A 19745-nucleotide genomic window follows, 5' to 3' on the forward strand; every position below is an offset into this window, starting at 1 on the left:
TTTAACAAGAAATGAACGAACGAGGTAAAGGTATGAAAGAAATATAGGAAAGAAAAGGAGGGGTGAAGGATGGAGGTAGAAAAACTATTTGTCGTCGATTTTCAACATGCTTTCTCATTAGTAATGTCCAAACAAGAAAAATAATCTACCCTCTCTAGACTACAAACCATAAACTTCTACGAAGAAAGCAGTTCTCTGGCATGTGGCGCCGTGCTCACGCTGGATCCTCGCTCGCGGATTTTCTTCTTTTTTCTCCTGAAGATGGAGGCCATACGTTCTTCCGAAACGTTGGTTAACACAATATCTACACGGCGCCACATGCCAGAAAACTGCTTTCTTCATACTAGCATCTTCCTTGAGAACATGATAATTATTTAGCTGGCCAATAAATTCCCTACTTTTGTGGAATGTTCATTACCGTAATGACAATAGCCCGCCATCAGACGATGGCACTTACACATCTGTTACGTGTATGTCCTATTCTTGTCCCTTCAATAAATGATCTGTTAAAAATTTACGCCTTACATTATTTTAACACATGAGAGCATACGTGTATATAGAGGTCTAACCCTTATAAATTCATTATGCATGTGAGATGCACTCACACAATGAAATCGTTACAGATGTGTTTATGCTTGCCGGTCGCGGTAGCCGAGCGGTGTAAGGCATGCACTGTCTTCGCTCGCTCGGAAGCCGGGTTCGTGGGTTCGAACCCCACTCAGCGCATGGATGTGTGTGTGCGTTTTTCTGTGTTTGTCTACAGGTAGAGGCCTTGCGACGAGCTGATCACTCGCCCAAGGAGTCCTACCGTATGTGTAAGATCTAGTAAACCGAAGTGAAACGGAGAGTTTCATGGAGGTAGGCCTAGGCCCAAATGAGGGCTGTAGCGCCAATGGAAAAAAAAAAAAATGTGTTTATTCTTCGAATGTTTATCTTTCACGGTGTATTTTTGTTATATACTGGAGGTTTTGTTTCATTTTTAGTCCCAAGTCTTCCGGTTCTTTGCCGTTTCCTTCAATTTTTTGTATTTCCTATTTTTATTTCACTTCCTTCATCATTCAACTGAATACCCACCCTTTACTTCATGCGAATAGAAATCTTCTGCATTTCTTTGTTTGTTTCTATCTTTCTCTCGCTTTTTATTCCCTTTCCTTCTCGCTACATTTTTAGTTTCTTATATCGTCTCATTTTCCCTTTCTTTTTTACTTACTTCTTTAACTTAAGAGAAGTTCAAGTGGAGAATGGGTATTTCAGCTAGTTCACTCATCATATCAAGAATGTGGAAAGTGTAGTATTAATACTTCTGCTGCTAGAAGGCAGGGCAGAAATTCAAGGTTTTTAGAGAGAGAGAGACCAATACACGAGTTTGTGAGAAAGGGGAGTGTAAATACGATGATGAAGTAGACCACAATATTTCTCCTGTCGGGAATGCTTCCGTTTAATTAAACCACTATCTTTCATCAGGTTAAATCCGATTTTCATTAATAACTTCCGCTACATTTCTATAGATCGGCATGTTTGATCTCCTCACACGTTCCAAGATTCAAAATCGGGTCGCTGTCAATGGAATCAGTGGTTAACAAGACCACGCTTTCTAGCCACTATAGCGAGTGACAGCCAATGAAAGCAGTCAGTGAGTAGACAGTGTTGGTTAGTGATAACCTGAGTTGCCAATGGTCGGTTTCAGTCGTGGGGAATTAAAAACCAGCCGACAACCAGTAAGGACATGAGCATGGAAGATGAGGAATCTGCATTGTTAGGAGCCGTTACCAGGCAACGACTGGTTAGGACATAGGAGACTTTATGTGTGCTGAAATACAGTAATTTGTGAATTGTAGATCAGTGAACCTGTTATAGTTGCGTATACTTATGAGTTTCAGGAGTACAATAAATGCAGTTAGCAATTCAAACTTAGTGTCTAGTCATTAACGAGTGACAGTATATTATTCAGTAAGCGATTATTCGTAATAATATTCTTAGGTGGAGTAGTGTCATTACTAAATTAATCCAAGCCACTTACTTAGGCGTACCGATCGTGATGGAGAATGGAAGATTTCGCATGTCCTGTGTCACAGAAATAATGACCTATCCAGCTTTATAGGATACGAGTAAAGTAAAACTATACAACAGAATGCCAGGAATCCTGATCACATTTATTTTTAACACATATTTCGGTTTAACACAGGAATTTGGAGAAAATGAATAATTCACGGGGACAGCTTCCATGAATGTCATTTTAACGTTTATTGAATGAATGAATGATTGAATGAATGTATAAGGGGTGGGCCTCCTCGGCCCTTGCACCGCGACCTACAGTGATCTGTTATGCTTCCCCTTTTGATTATCCTCTCAGCAATCCTGGGCTTCGAATGAAGCGCAGGACTTTGTACGTGGGGGCGTCGAAATAATCACTTGGTTCCATAAAGTATTGACCCAAGTGACGTAATCTTAAATAAGCTAAGACCTCACATTCACACAGGATATGTGTGGCTGTTTCATTTTCTTCTTGACACCTCTACTAATACTTAGTCCTAGTTTGAAGAGGTGTCCTTTAAGGTGACAGTGTCCTGTAAGTAGTCCCACCACTCATCATAGCTGGTTCCTGTTTAACTTCAACAGTTCCTTCGCTCTTTTAGCAGAGGGTCCTCGTATGAGTCCCTATGCTTGCCTGAGTCCAGTCAAGGATCCCCAGTATTTCTTGCGATTCATATTTGTTCAGTTCCTGATTGCCTTTCTGGCCTTTCTGGACACTGTTCGTATTTCTTTATTAATATGGTGTTGGATCAAGTTTTGCCTTCAGTATAGCAGGAATTCTTCTTGGAATGGACTCGTACAAGTTTTGAACAGTCTTGCGGAATTTTATACCACTCTCCTTGAAGAACATCTTCAGGTTCCTTTAGGGATATTGGAGGTGGGAATTTGTTCCTCACTGTAATCTCCAAAATTGACCAGAGTGGTTCAATAATATTCAGATCTGGCGATTGTTCTGGCCAGGGAAGATGCTGAAGTTCACCTCCACGCTCATCAAACCATGACTGAATAGGTCCAGCTGTGTGAACGCGGACATTGTCGTCTCGGAAAACTGCGTCGTTATTCGGAAATAATGTCTGGATCGTGGGATGCTCCTGATTATCCAACCTGTCCACGTACTCCCGTGCAGTAATTCGGCCATGAAGGTTAATAACGGCACCAACAGAATACTGTACCACGATATCGCTGCACAAACCACCACAGAATCTACTCCGTCTTTCGCTGTTGGAAGCAGGCATTTCGGATTGTAGGCTTCCTTGAGTGTTCTCCTGATGTAGGGAACAGCGTGAAGGGCGACTCATCTGACAACATCACGCACGCGTTTCCAGTTGTGTTTCATGATCGTGACATTATCGTTCGTGCATCTGAGCATTTTCTTTATTCTTGGTTGGGTGAAACCGAGTCCACTTGGCACAGCGGCCATTACTGGCCTATTGTACCAGCCCCAGATGATAGATGATGATTGTGGAGCAATTGATGGAATGAAGATTGTCAGGGGAAACTTTAGTAACCGGAGGTAACCTGCTTCAGCGCCACTTCGTCCACCACAAATTCCACATGACCAAACCCGGCCAAACAGATGTTTAGCAATTGCAGCCCTTCCGTAAATGTATGAAGCTCACGTCGGACTGTTTTGGAGGAAACGGGGTGCTGTCACCTTTGCTGCAGCAGTTCTGTGATTTTTCGGAACAGTCATTTTCAGTGTACACTGACTATCTGTCAGTGTTGATTTTGTCCCACTGTTCCTTTTCCTTCATGTTGTCTTCCCGTGATTCATGTATGCCGACATAACCTAAAAAAATGACGCTCTCGATACGCCTAATAATGGGATAGTTTTTGTCACAGGTATCCCAGCTAAACGCGCACCAACGATCTGTCCTCTTGCAACATTGGGCAAGGCTTTCATTTTCCGACACTTTCAGACGGACTCTCACTCAACACAATCACTAATGCACTTACACGAACACTACAGAATGTAAGCAAACGGAAAAAGAACATTCACTATTGGCAACTTAAATTCTTTCACAGTAGCCTACATAAATAAATTCTGTTCAATTTCTTAGTTTCCATTATTTTGTCCAACCCCTGCAAATTACATGTAGTGATCAACACAACTTAGTTCTCTCTCTATCAATGTTTATTTTGTATAACTTTTCTCTCTCTCTCTCTCACTGCTTTGTTTGCAGCAGGTTTTTTTTTATCAAGGATTGAGTTTAATATTTTCCCATTTGTGACAAGATTGCCCATTCTCAGAAAATTTACTTGAAGAGCCGAAAGTCACGTGACAAAATTATATAAACAGAAATCAACACTTATTGGAGGGGATCATTTTCCATCGAATTCTTGTTATTATTTTCGATTTCCGTGCCAAACACATTTCGTTTATTAAAAAAGAAACTATCGTATTGTCACCACTTTCTACGAATCAGAGAAAATTTTCGATAAAGAGAGGTCTTCGTTTACTCTTCAGTTCCATTTCTGACGGGTTACAATCTATGTGCCTATCATTAATTTAGTGTGTTTGATTTTACTCCTAAATGAAATTATCTGAGAGGTTGACAATATCGTCATCATCACAGTACTTACATTAATATTTGAAAATTACTTTGGATAGGATTGACTGACATGTAGGTTATTTAATGACATATTTTTAACCTCAAAATTTAAGTCGCTTCAAAAGAAATGGCAACATGATCATGGAAAATAAATAGGTAAGGATTTGAAATCCCTCTCAAGGCATGGATGTCTGTGTATGCGTTTATTTTGTGTTTGTGCTGTCCACTGTGTAGGTAGAGGCCTTGCTAAGGGCTGATCACTCGTCCAAGGAGTCTAAAAAACTTCGTGGCCTGTAGTCTGCAAGCGAAGTATACCGACCGAGCGACCGCCGTTTGTCGGCGAAGTTAGTGCCAACTTTAGCTGATAGAGGGTGTCGCGTGGTCAGCTTAACGGATCCCCACGACCGTTAATCTAGGTTTTCTAGACCGGAGCCGCTACTTTCTTGAAATAGCTCCTCAATTATCGTGACGAGGCTTAGTGGACCCCGTTTCAGGCCCACTACTTCTCAGAGAATCTGGTAGCGCCGGGAATGGAACCCGGGACTTCCGGATCTGTAGGCAGGAACTCTTGAGTCTACCGTCTGCATAAAGAAGATTACGAAACTGAAGAAGAGACCAGGGCCCAACAAAGGGCTGTAGAGCCATTGATGAATGAATGAATGAAAGGATTTAAAATTCTACGAAATACAAATGTCCTTAACCACTAACAATTTCCAGTCAAATTGAAGACAATTTACAGACAGAAAACAAGACGACAGTATACTGAAACAATACACACACCTGAGTTCCAAAGGGGGAAAACATAGGGAGACAGAAGAAGAGATAAATGTATCGATCTAACTTCGGAACTTCGGAAGCATCTTTAAAGCTTCTGTGTAGAGGGTAGAAAAGAAAAGGAAATAAGGAAGGGAGAAGTTGAAAGTCTGCTGTATCAAGGTACCAGTGGGTTACTATGTATCAGGTTTCCCTGTGAAAGGTTTCGTAATAGCCAATTTAAAACGTGTGTCGTCAATTAACGTTCTCACAATATACTGACAACGCCTTAAGTACCACTATAGAAACCCGACAGAACACTAGGCCCCTTTGTAATCCGCAGTCCTGACTCCAAAATAGCGGTGACATGAACAAGACTCCAGTTTCAGATCATTTCCAATCAAACTAAAACATTTTGTTCAGATTTTGTAGGACTGAATGAGAAATGACCTCATTCCCACAGTTTGAGAGCTTTGTATAATATATCTACTCACCCCAAAACTACTGTCGTTTTCTTTCCCGGGAGGCTCTTCCCGAAGGGGAATGTCACAATTGTCTGCTGAATCCGCTGATGGATCTTGAGATGCAATCCGCATGGCTCTCATAGCGTGAAGCAGATGCCACGGGCTTGACATGGTCGTGTTCCTTGCACCACCCAGGTTGGTACTGGGGGGACTGTTCCCTCCTCCACACGGATCCGTTTGCTGGTGATTCATGTTGCCGAGTGTTCTTCCACCTGTTCCCTGCAAAAGTGGGCCAAGTTCTTCTGGGTTCGAACCTGAAAGGAACAAAATGTTCTTGTGGTAGACTTTCCGGCATATGCAGTGCCGTACAGTGAGATGCAGGCTATAAGCAATGTACGGATTTTCGTATACACATACCGGAACGTACTGTATTTACGCTTCGCGGCCCCGTATATACTGGGTCCATTTTCGAGCAGCTACTTAGGGAATACAGTTTTAGAGCATTACTGCTACACAATCCTGCTCACCTTCGAATACACTTACAGAATACGGTCGATAGGCCATTGTGGTTTTAACCTCACTAAAAAAATAACAAAATTTGAGCGAGTTATAAATCTTACGCGAACCTACTTCCGAAGTCTCTAAATTTAGTTGTGTTGCTGTGTGTCGTGTATTGTGTCTGGGAGACCTGGAACAATAAACTCTTCAATGCGGTTTTATAGAATTCTTCTGCATTCTATCCTTATGAATCGAGAAAATCTGGTTCGTCTCTTCCGGGGACTTTAATAACAGCCCGAGACGATCTTCCTTGCAGTCTGAAGGTGAAACAATGAGTGACAGTTGTGCCAGTCCATATACAAGATTGAATTTGTAAATTCCACTTACTTACTCACTCACTCTTGGAGCTGAGCCCTTCTTGAGAAGCTACCAATTCTGCAGCTACTCAAGAATTTCCCAGCATTTTATGGAACCCGAAGGTTCATTACTGTGTTCAAAAGAGCCCTCCACTGGTCGATATCCTGAGCCAGATCAATCCAATCCATACCATCCCATCTCTCCAAGATCTATTTTAATATTGTCCACTCACCTACGCCTTGGTCTTCCCAGTGGTCTCTTTCCTTCTGACTTTCCCACCAATATCCTATATGCATTCCTCGTCTCCCCTATTCGTGTTACATGCCCTGCCCACCTCATCCTCCTTGTCTTGGTCATTCTAATTATACTTGGAGAATAGTACAAGTTATGAAGCTCCTCATTATGCAGTTTTCTCCAACCTCCTGTCATTTCATCTCTCTTCGGTCCAGATATTCTTCTCAACACCCTGTTCTCAAACACCCTCAGTTTATGTTCACAGGATCCGTCCCGGTCCAAGGCTCTTTGAGCATTTTCGTAACAAGCTTATTTTTTACGGTGAGGAGTTGTCAGCCACACGCCCAACCACAAGCTGGATGGCCACCTCTTGTCGGCTGTCAGCGACTGCTTATTCAATATATTCGCAGCTTCCTTCCATACCTGGAGGGCGTCTCCTACATCCGCAACCTGAGGACGCGCCATGCCGAGGTAACAAGGGACCCACCTAACATGGTTGTAAATTTCACTGAAAATTTAAATCGCATTTGTTATAATGACTAAATAACAACGTAACTGTCTAACTGAATTCATGTAGTCGCAGCTGGCCAATGAAACCCAATAATTTATGAAACATAAAAATCCACTGCCATGTTTATAAAAATCCGCCGTCGAATTCTATCTCCGGCCAGTTTACTCCCATCCACACACACACACACGATTTCTCTAAGGTACATTTTGTTATAATTCTCACTTTACATCTAGGTCTTCCACGTGATATCCTCCCATGATGTTTTCGAAAGAAATTTGTGCTCTTTTGTTTTACAGAGTTCGTGCTATGAATTCTATCCACATTGTTACAATCGTTTTAATCAGCCTAATAATATTACTTCAAGAGTATTACGTGGTTTCCGCTATCCTCTTCTTATTCCCTCATTCATAGTTTCACGTACTCTCCACAGCACTTGGTTTTAGCGCCCAGCGTTCATCAGCAGGACTGTATAATAAAACAGTCTGTGACTCAGACCACACTAATACTTATATAAAATTAAAATTTTCGAAATATTATGACTCCGCTCTAGATAAAAATTATTAATATAATGTTTGTTTACAAACCTTCGACATTAGCTTCGGTTGACTACTTTCATGTCGCTTGGAAAGACATTTGTTAATTAGATAAAATACAAAGCACTCCTCTGACAAAAGAGACCCCAACAAACTTCCTCATCAATCACCTGGACAGTTGTATGATTTTGACGAGAAGCCATGACGTTGTACAGTAAAACTCGTTTAATTAACTGAAGTTAATAAATAAGCTATATAAAAGACCACTTTAGCAACGGAGTTTAAAGTAAAGCTAAACTTCTACTGCTACGACTTATTACATATTTATGAGCGGCAGATTTTCCCACACAAAAAAAAAAAGCTAACAATTTCCAAAAATGCAGAAGATCGCTGTATACCGTCATTCAAGTCTTATTTCTACAGCTGTAGCCGTCAGAACTGTCTACATCTGTATAAATGAAATTTGCATGACGGTATACAGCAGCAATGACTACATCTGTATAAATAAGACTCGAATGACGGTATACAGTGGAAATGAATACAACTGTATATATAAAGCTTGTATGACGGTACGTAGCGGAAATGAGTACATCTATATAAATAAGGCTCGAATGACGGTATACAGTGAAAATGAATACAACTGCATATATAAAGTTTGTATGACGGTACGTAGCGGAAATGAGTACATCTGTATAGATAAGGCTCGAATGACGGTATACAGTGGAAATGAATACAACTGTATATATAAAGCTTATGTGGCGGTAAACAGCTAAAATGAGTACATCTGTAGAAATAAAAATGTGACGATATACAGTGAAAATAACCTCATCTGTAGAAAAGGAGCTTATGTGTCTGTATGTAGTAATCGTTTATCGGTTTACACAAACACTATGCAACATCATTAAATCTTCGAAAACCTTCCTTCACCGAACAGCCTCCAGAACATGCGGACATGCAGTCAGTCATTTCTGTTGCATATTTAGCAAATCCTTCACAGTGTTCATAAACATAGGCTTCTTGTCTTAGTTAACTCTGTTAATCTTCATTATCTTTTAGCAGCAAGTAGAGATTTCTAAACAAACAGCTATGAACGCCGTAAAATATTAAGTTTTCAAATCTTCGATTAATACTTGAATTACTTTCTCCGCAATAGAATAAAAACGGAAAAGCAAATGAGACAGCCTTGCTAAATTTTGTGAAAGACTACCGTTCCGTTGAAAATTTAGCGGAAATTCTACTCAGTTGTTATATAGATTATGCTTATATTTTACAGATTCAGTAAGGTTTAATTATAATATCACGTTTTAAAAACCAACAAAAGATAAGACCGCAGTAACATATCCATACATGGGACGGTCGTGAACCATCTAGCTCTGCAGAAGTTAATTTTCTGTAACACCTTGTACTTTAACAATTTAAATGACACACGAAAATTTGTGCACGATAAGAAAGACATTCAATCATGTTTGCTTATGACTTAATTCAGACTGTAAAACCAAAATGATATAACACTACAAATTTTTTCTATTTTTTTTTTACCGCCACGGACCGCATAGTACTCGCTTGACGTATTAAACTCTTCCCAAACCACGACACAGTGATGAAGATTGGCACTGCACGATTGAGCCTTCCGGGAAAGAATATACACTCGGGCCACATACGGTATAAATACTAATTATTTTCCAGAATTTCACAGCTTTTACAATTTTTAATAATATTGTCACGTACTTAAGTGTGTGACTATAGAAGTGATTTGGATTAAGGAAATGGATTTATTGACCATTTGTGTACACCACTCGGAACTACAACTAGTTACAGTGTTATCGCTAATCTCCACAATTCATAGATCACCACAGCAAACGCTAAGCCCTTTTCAGCTTGCTGTTTCTTCAAACACTGTTCTCTAACAACGGCTTCTGACAGTGGAGATCCTCCAGCTTTCCGTGCTCACGCCGTTAGTGTCCAGCAAATATATCGCAACTGAAATCTCTTCACTCATTAACTTCACGCCGTACAGTCCCTTGAGAGTCAACTGACGTTTCGGGGGGACATGTCGCTTTCATATTCGTGGTCGAAAAATAAATCAAGCAAGAAACCAGGAAGATGAGGTTCCTACCTGCTTCTTTCTGGTTCGTTACTTGGCTTATTCTTCGACCCTGAAGACTGAGATGACATGTTTTTCCGAAACGTCTGTTGATTTTAAACACACTACACGGCGTTATAACCTAGAAGGCAGAACTTTTCCGAAGATAACATTAACGTTAATTCCTTTTGCTAGTGTTACGTAGTTTAAATTATACTTTGTATTGAATAGATTAGCTGTACTGAGATGAAAATCCTTACTTCAACAGAATATTGTCAAAACAGCAGATGATTTTGAACTAGTATTCTATAAATTCACTGAGATGTTTAGAGATGAACGTTCCTTCAGTGTCTCCACGATGCAAAATTCTCATACAGGCAGTGATCTCGTTCTCTTTAACAGTTGTTGTTTCCAGTATGGATCACTAACATTGACTTTATTTCGTGTAGAATCTCTAGATCTTCATCAATGACACTCAAGTTCCATACGACAACACAGCGAAAAATCTTGGAATAAGTCCGCCACCTCTCATGAAAAGAGACTCCAAAACCGTGTCAACATTGAAGCGTCCAGACTTCTCAAAGTGAACAATATCATTAGACGACTCAAACGGAAGAAACCGTTCTAACTAGTAAAATGTTAAAGTACTAAGTAATTCAGTGCCAGTGACTTAGTTTTAATTTACGTAGTATATTCGGTTTAGAAAAAAAAATCGTTAGTTATCCAAGTACGTAGTAGTTTTAATTGTAATTAAGTTCTGGATTACCCAGTCTTTAATTAATTAATAAAAAAAAGAATCTCTAAGAGATGATAGTGCTGTTATTGAAGGTTTAAATGAGAGATTTCGAATTGCTCAAAGATGGTTAGTAACTTAACATTTTACAACTTTTAAGAGAATGGTTGTTTATATGCACTGTTTTATAAAATACAGAAAATCTTTATACATAAAGGATAGTATGTGGTGTCCTTAAAAATGCTAACGAAGATGTCGCTGTCACTCACTCGTGGAGCTGAGCCCTTCTTGAGAAGCTGCCAATTGTGCAACTACTCACGAATTTCCCAGCATTTTATGGAACCCTAAGGTTGATTACTGTGTTCAAAAGAGCCCTCCACTGGTCCCTATCCTGATCAGTCCAATCCATACCATCCCATCCTATCTCTCGTAAGATCCATTTTAATATTGTTCACCCAACTATGTCTTGGTCTTTCTAGTGGTCTCTTTCCTTCTGGCTTTCCCACCAATATCATATATGCGTTCCTCTTCTCTCCCATTCGTGCTACATGCCCTGTCCCTCTCATCCTCTTTGACTTGATCATTCTGATTACACTTAGAAAAGAGTACAAATTATGAAGCTCCTCATTATGCAGTTTTCTCCAACCTGAAGATGTCGCTGTACAACAAATACTAATTACCTGTAAATCGGAGACAGCAACAGACACTATTGCTGGAGCATTGTGTTTTGGCAAGGAAATTAATTAAAGCTAACAATTATGTCTCAGCCAGTGCTCATCTCTCTTTTGGGAGCGGTGGGAATATCGACGCGCAAATGCGAATACAATTTTAGCAAATAAGTTGAATGTTCTGCATCTAGTTTCTAAAAAACAAACCTAAATTCTAAAAGTCTTTGTATTTCTTGAACTGAGAATAATAATAATTACCATATTGTTAATCAAAAATCATCTTAATTTATGAGGCCTATGCTACATTGTCTAAAAGAGGGAGTTGTCCCCTACTCTCTGCTTTTGAATTTGACCTTTTGAGTCTAGACATTTTCATGGGCTAGGTTTAGATAATCGTACCGTCTGCCATAGAAGAAATTAACGTTTGCAACTGTGGGGTATCTTCGGCCTCGATTGGTTTTTTCCCCAACTGCTTCTGTTTTCTGGAATCCTTTCAAGTTCTAGTCTTTTACACTTGTAGTCCGTCTTCCTAATTTACAGTTTGTTAGGCGTGATACAAACCCCCCCCCCTCCCGGCCCTGAGGTTAGCTGGAAGCAAAAATGTAAAAGGAGAAAATGAATTGAGAATAGAAATAGTAATGGTGCAGTAGTGGTGGTATCGGTAGTGACATTATTGGTAATGAACTAATTTAAGCAATGTAACTTGTTCGTATGTATTGAACCTGTGCACCACAATAACTTGGGTGTTAGTGGACACAGTTATATGTTTGTAAAGAAGCTCGACTCAATAAACTAAACTAAACTAAACTACAATTTCCTCGACTAACCTCTGGGTTCGACGGTCACGGTAGCCATGCACTGTCTTCGCTCGCCCGGAAGCCGGGATCGTTGGTTCGAATCCAACTCAGGGCATAGATGTTTAGTGTGTGTTTCTTTCTGTGTCTGTATACAGGTAGAGGGCCTTGCGACGACCTGATCACCCGCCCAAGGAGTCCTACCGAATGTGTAAGATCTAGAAAACCGAAGTGGGCTCAATTTCTGTGTTATGCAAATATCACTGCCAGGTTCATGTACCCCTAATAGTCCAAATCATGAACTTGATTCATTAAATCCCCATTATATTGCTAGTGTAAAACAACAGTTAGATAGCATATATTTAGATGCTGTCATTGACATGCCTGGTTCATGCTCTAGTTTGTAGATTTAGTAACACTATCATCTAAACTAAACCCCATGGCTTTAGTCCGCAAACGAACTATACCGACCGAGCGACAGACCGGAGCAGTTATTTCCTTGAAATAGCTACTCAGTTATCCTAACGAGGCTGAGTGGACCCCGTTCCAGACCCACTGCTCAGAAAATCTTGTAGCGCCGGGAATCGAGCCCGGACCGCTGGATCTATAACCAGAAACTCTGACCACTAGACCATAGAGGCGGCCAAACACTGTCATCTACAGTAGTTAATTTGCGTCCCGTAAGTTTAAACATTACCTATGCATGGTGAAATGTAAATGGTTGAGAGAAGAATTCCCTCACAAATATTAAGTAAAGCCACGGAGATTCTCAGTGCAGCAAAGACGGTGGTTCGGCTTAATCTTGAACTTGGTTTCTCAGAAAACATAAGGTGTATATTTTAATTGCTGGAAAAAATCTCCTCTATATATATTCTGGACTTTTCTGGATTCGATAAGGGCCATAATTTCGACAATCCTTAGTTTTCCGGGATTTCCCAGGAAATGTTTATATTGAAATAGGTTATAAAGCTGTACATACACAGAACAGTAGACAACACTACTACAGAGAACGTACAGTCAAAGGGACATGCGTTGTAACTACACCAACATACGTGGGGACTACACAGCAACACGCAAACAGCCGTGCCGCTGCGAAAATAAATACAAACAAGGAGACCTCAAAACAATGTCATTTGGATAAATGGACGATGACCCCAAACAAAATATTGAAATTTTAACTAGTTTTTATTGCGTTAATTAAAGTCCATATACTTTAAGATACATCGCATTCAGATGTGATATGAGAAGTTGGACATACTATACAGTGCAACAGTTTTAGCGAATTAGAGACACCTGATGATGGCCTTGTACGGCCCGAAACAGGTTGTGAGAAGGAAGGGGACAGTAAAAAATAAGCTGCACTGTAGACGGAAATACCGTATGAAATAAATGCGTCAGATCTGTTTATTTCCATTACCTGTTATCACCGTAAAATCGTTAGTCTCTGCAGAAGAGTAGGAGAACCATATGCTTCTCCAAAACACACTATATAGAAAACAATAATTTTGTACGTTATTTGATTTCACTATAAAGAGTGGTCTCATACTTTGAGGGAAGAATATATAGCCCATTAGGAATGCTTAAAAATTTTGGAGATATAAAATGTACGCAAACAAGTAATCTCTTTCATGCGTTCACTTCATGCAAAAAAATGGATAGTTGTGCCAGTATTCTGGTATATATAGAAACTGTATTTACTTCAAGAATAAATAATTGGCGCCCAAGCAGTAGACCTACCTTGTTCCTTCGCGGGACTGTGTCCTCCTGCCTTTTTCAGCACAGTCATAACACAAGGAGACCGTAAAAATCGAGAGACGCCTGCAGTCGCCCCAACAGACACGACGGACACGACTCTATAACGGTACAGAACTGCGCTTGTCGACTGAGAGACAGTGCCGCTAGTGCGTCATCGCTCTGGGCGTTTTGTTTATCAAGAACTGTCATCAGCGAATGGATCTCCCCATGTTCTTGTCCAAACATTCAAAATGGCGTTAAGGCTAACAACTTTCACATTTTCCGCTGTTCGTTTCCGACAGTTCGCCGCGGCATAGCTCAGGCGGTTAGTCATTGCTTCCCATCGCGGCCCGTCGGGTTCGAGCCTGGGTCTGGTCATGTGGGATTTGCGGCGGACAAAGTGGCACTGGGGCAGGTTTTCTCCGAGTACTGGCTGTTTCAAAATGGTATGAAATTGCTATATATCCGCAACTACAAACCGTCAATGAATGAAACCCTTACCACTTGAAAGGGTGAGGGATAGAGTTTCAAAAGATTACCGCCAGATGCCTCTATCAGCGCATTTCCTAAATGCATCACTGCCTCAACATTAGATAGGGCGCATGGGGCCCCAAGACTTGGCACTGCAGTTTTGGCCCCTAAGATCTCCAGATCCTGCGTCTTTTCCCTGTGGGGATATGTCAAAGACCGTGTTTTTGTGTCACCATTAGCGACTAACCTGAATGACCTCAAAAAGAGAAAAACGGCAACGGTGACTTTAGTGGAAGAAGACACTTTGAGAGGCGTTTGGGATGAATTCAGCTGTCGTCTTCACGTTGTCCGTGCAGGAGGTGGAGGGCACATAGATTATTTATATAAAAAAAAAAGTTAACGGAACTTAATAACTTATTAGACCGTTTGTAACCTTTCCTGTAATTGTAGCATGTTGCCATAGTGAAATATACGGCTCTGAAATTTGGTCCATTTTGAAAGAAGGTGTACTTCGGTTTCCCCTGCCGGTCTACATTCCACCATTGCTCCACAGTCACCATCGTCTATCATCAGGGGCTGATATAATAGGCCAATATTTGCCGCAGTACCAAGTGGACTCAGTCTCACCCCACTAAGAATAATAATAATGAAAAAAATAAGAATGCATATTCAGTTATTCGAACTCAGTAGAAGGAATGTCGTCTGATCTTTTCTATGCTTTCTTCTCGGACCTAATGATTTTCCTTGGAAGAATTTTAATACGTTTCGAAGCGATTTATCATAGGAGAACCAATCGATTCACATATATCGATACAAAGAGAAGGGGATTGTTTGGTGCAACAGTGTTCCAAACTTCCTGCAGATGTTCTCTATACGATATAATCGTAGTGATTCTTAGTGAAATTATAGTATCACAGTGCACAGGTAGAGCATTGCGTGCAATCGTTGCAGGGCGTGATACTTCTGCCGGTAGAGGAAGTGCCGACAACAGAGATCCATCGTCATTTCAATGAATAAGTGTTACTTAGAAGAGATTCTTCAACCTATACTTTGTATTTTCACGGCGTTTTTATGATTGGATTGTATGCAAATCAGAGCACCTTGAATTCTCCAAATTAATACGCATGTAAATAGAATTCGTTAACAACTTTTCGTCCAGGACATGTTATACGCTTATGTTGTCACATCTGTGTTTAAGTGAGTTTATATCGCTCTTGAAAACTTCAGAACAAAGTGAAGGATTCTGATTAAGTAAGTTTTGAGNCTGATTAAATTTAGTATGAATTTTACCCTTTATTATTTCGGTTTCCGTTAACGCAATCAATGTACAGATGTAACACGTTCTGCGCTTTGAACAGATAGGTTAAACGCATAATACCTGACGGAGGCTGAAAGGCTGGAACATGGCGTAAACTTCTGACATATATAGCCTGTGGTGACGCAAACCAAAATGATAACTATAATACAATACAAAATGACACTACGATATAATATTTCGAATATTTTGTTGCTTGATTTATAATTTTGAACCCATTATAATGGGTTCAAAATTATAAATCAAGCAACAAAATTTACTGATAATTATCAGTAACACGAACACTATTGCTTTGCAAACCTGTAGGCGTATTTACTGCAGTTTATTTGAAGTCACGTTTTCCATCAACCTAACTTGAGTCAGTGACAGTCACACCCACTTGCTACACAACGCAATGGACGCACAGGTGAACTTCCTGTTTCCCGGTTAATTAAATGGTACCTAATGAAGGCACTCGCATCTCAACACGAATGTGTGTTGGCCCCTGTTGTTAGAAATTTCGCACAATGAGTTTTAAAAACCTGTGCTGAGGTTAGAAGGAACCGGGATAACTCTGTCGGTATAGCTATGGGCCGGATGGTCGAAGTTCGATTCCTAGCAGAGGCAAGAGACCGTCTCTGGTGGCCATCCAGCCTCCTATGCAATAGGTATCGGGGGGTATTTCCCCGGAAGTGAAGAGGCCGCGGAGTGAAGCTGACCACTCACCTATAGTACAATGGTCAAGATTGGTGGAGCTATACAACTGCTTCCCTATATGTCTGCGTGGGGTGGTGCTTAATTACTTATCGTATCAGATAATGAAATTACAGTGAAAGAAAAGTTTACTGTTCTTCCCAGAACTTGTTATTCATTTATTACCTAGAAAGTTTCACTCACTACAATTATCAAGAACTGATAGGCCACTCTAAAGAGGTTCAATTGCTAATCACTCTCACTGTTCAGTGAAAATAGACATCCCCCCCCCATTTGGCACTAGAGCCCCAGTGGGCCTAGGCCTACCTCCATGAACTTCTCCGTTCACTTCGGCTTTTCTAGATCCTACACATTCGGTAGGACTCCTTGGGCGGGTGATCAGCTCGTCGCAAGGCCTCTACCTGTACACAAACACAGAAAAACCACACACACATCCATGCCCTGAGTGGGATTGAAAATAGACATCAGTGTTAATTAATTATAACTAATTCTTCGTTTTCTGTCTGATACCTTGTTCGATTCTAGGACCGGATACCAGCTATCCGAAGACTTTTTTTTGGAAGTTGGGTAAAGTCCTTCTAAATAAATTGTGCGTTAAGTGCCCGAAACTAGGCCATGAATGTTTCCTTCAACATTCTTCCCTACTCACCTATCATACTTCTCTGTTTTCGCACTAGGCTGTCTTAGAGATTGAATCCCTTGGTACTTATTCCGCAAATGGACCTACTGCACCAGCCCCGGAAGACAGATCAGAGAAACAAAACGTTCTGCAGAATTATAATTAGCAAGGAAAACGGGAGTTATTGAAAAAACCTGCCTCAGTGCCAGTTTGTCCACCAGAAATCTCACATGAACTGATCTGGCACTGAACCCGCACCGCGGAGGTGAGAAACAGACGAATAACCGTCCGAGCTATACCAATAAATTGATTATTCGAGAATGACACAGCGACTTTTCGTCTGGTATACCAAAACATGCACCAATCTAGTACAATGCAAGAGTGGAATAACGTACTAAAACAGAGCCATATATTTTATTGCTAAGTGGCTGAATCGAGCCGGGATAGCTGAGTCAGTATAAAGACGGGCTGCGGGATAGATGGCCGGGGTTCGATTCCCGTCAGAGGGAAGATTCTTCTCTTCTCAATAGCTTACAGGCCGGCCCTAGGGCCCATCCATCCTCCTATACAATGGGGACTAGGGTCTCTTTCTCCGGGAATAAAGCGGGCGGGAGATGAAGCTACCCTACCACTCAACTCCATCTGGTTCCGGGGTCAAGAATGTTGGAGCTATACCTCCACTCCCCAATATATCTTCATGGCATAATACTTAATTGATTAATTACAGGGACAACTTTACTATTAAAAATGACCGAATATATCTATTTAACGAAATTCCTTCAACTGCATTGGTTATATGGAGGCGAATGATATAATGATTGTAATTATTGGAGAGAATGTGGAAGAAAGTAGTCGTGGATTACTTTAAGGGCTACACAGGTATTTGCCTGTATGGACTGTGGAGAACCACAAGAGCTTCAGTCAAAATAGCAGGTTTATATGTCGAGATTTGAACGTGGATCATTCACTTCAATGTTGGTGTGAACTCTACGTTGTGTGTTAATTAATACGCAACTCCATGTATATAGATTTTGCAGCGTGTTAATTTTACTTAATTTATACAACATATTTAATTCTACAGTGTTACGTAACACGTTAATGTTTAAAGTACACGCCGGGTCATAATGGACCCATTAGCAATATTACATGTTTGATATATAGTCTTTTATACTGTTAGATGTCTACATTATTTTTAATATCTTAAGGCCCGAAGGCGACGGTCGATCTCAGTGGTCACGTGGCCTAAGGATCGTAATGTCTTTGACTCTTCTAACACGGGTTCCAATGCCACTAGGGGCATGGATGTATGTCCTTGTTTCTTCTGTGTTTTTATTGTCCACTGTAAGTAGACTACTTATGTTAGGACCTATCACCCGCTCAAAGAGTCCTACCAAGTGTACGAAAAGATTCAGAAACTAATTCTTGATTGGAACGCGCTAGAGATCCTGATGCCGGAAGCTGAAGGAAAAAATGACGCTGACACTATGGTGTCGATATATATTGCCCATTTTGTGAAAAAATGCGGAGAAATTACGTTGTGTCATTATGTATTTTCCGGTCTAGAAAATCGAGATTAACGGCAGTGAGGATCCGTTGCGCTGACCACATGACACCCTCTGTCCACAAAAATTGACACTGACTTCGACGACAAGCGGCGGACGCTCGGTCGGTATAGTTCGCTTGTGGACTACAGGCCACGGAGTTTGATTATGTATTTATGTTTCATAGGTCAGTAAGTCATTTAGATGTTCAGATGTTTAGATGTTTTTTTGTTTGTAACAGCGTTTAAGAAGTCGGTTAGTAAATCAGCTAGTCAGCTGTTTAGTTGGCTAAGACTGTGGTCGTCTGGACTGTGGAATCCTGTCGTTTCGGAAGAACCTGCATTTATCTTCATGTATGAGATGAAGGCATCAGATTTTGCCGAAACGTTGGTAACGGCTTATAAAATTACACGGTGTCACGGCCCAGAAGAAAATAAACTTAATTTTCACTGCCACGATTACTTCAGATCTTAGCTGGTTAAGTGATTAAGCAGTTAGGCAGTTACTGATTCAATCAACAATTAATCGATTANGTACAAGGTGTCACGGTCCAGAAGAAAATAAACTTAATTTTCACTGCCACGATAACTTCAGATCTTAGCTGGTTAAGTGATTAAATGGTTAAGCAGTTAGGCAGTTACTGATTCAATCAACAATTAATCGATTAGTCATGTATAAGAGTAAAGCTATCACTGTAACAAGTCATTGAGGCCCATTGGACTGTGAGACGTCGAGGCTACCACATTTTCTAGACAGTCGGCTCACAGATGGCAGTGAGCGCCTGCCGCCCTTAACCCCCCAAGAAGATTCATAGTACTCATTTATGTTAGAGGCTCAGTCGACCCCAGGGCCATAGTGCGGCTGGAAGGATTAGGTCCATTGAAAAAAATCCAATGACCTCATCGGGATTCGAAACCGCAAGCTTCCAGCTTGTAGCATAGTGCCTCAAGCAACTACGCTACGGCGTACCCCGATCGGTTAATCATGTGCTATTGTTAATTAAGCGGTCAATAAAATACTTAGGTCCATGGCTGTTGTGTTTCGGGTCGCACAATACAGGGCCTACCTCCTCGTATTACACGTGAAACTGCAAAAACAAATCGAGGTTTAATTTCTTCAAAGTTGTACGCAAACGTTTCGAATTGGTATCTACTTCCT

At 40.7% G+C, this 19745-nt stretch overlaps 1 protein-coding gene across 5 annotated transcripts in view; it reads right to left on the reverse strand.

Moving 5' to 3' along the window:
• LOC111861795 (transient receptor potential cation channel subfamily A member 1) overlaps positions 1-19745 on the reverse strand; it is a 160229-nt gene that overhangs the window by 119495 nt on the left and 20989 nt on the right. For 4 of the 5 annotated variants that reach the window (XM_023846649.2, XM_023846648.2, XM_023846647.2 and 1 more), the window contains exons 1-2: positions 13952-14068; positions 5834-6117 (exon numbers count right to left, since the gene is read on the reverse strand). In XM_023846649.2, the coding sequence (XP_023702417.1) occupies positions 5834-6117; positions 13952-14000 (333 nt within the window). In that variant the 5' untranslated portion in view covers positions 14001-14068. Of the gene's footprint in view, positions 1-5833; positions 6118-13951; positions 14069-19745 lie in introns of those variants that run through there. The other variant, XM_033750456.1, reaches the window with a different exon arrangement.

The sequence above is a fragment of the Cryptotermes secundus genome, unplaced genomic scaffold (assembly GCF_002891405.2).
Source record: "Cryptotermes secundus unplaced genomic scaffold, Csec_1.0 scaffold598, whole genome shotgun sequence".
NCBI lineage: Eukaryota > Metazoa > Arthropoda > Insecta > Blattodea > Kalotermitidae > Cryptotermes > Cryptotermes secundus.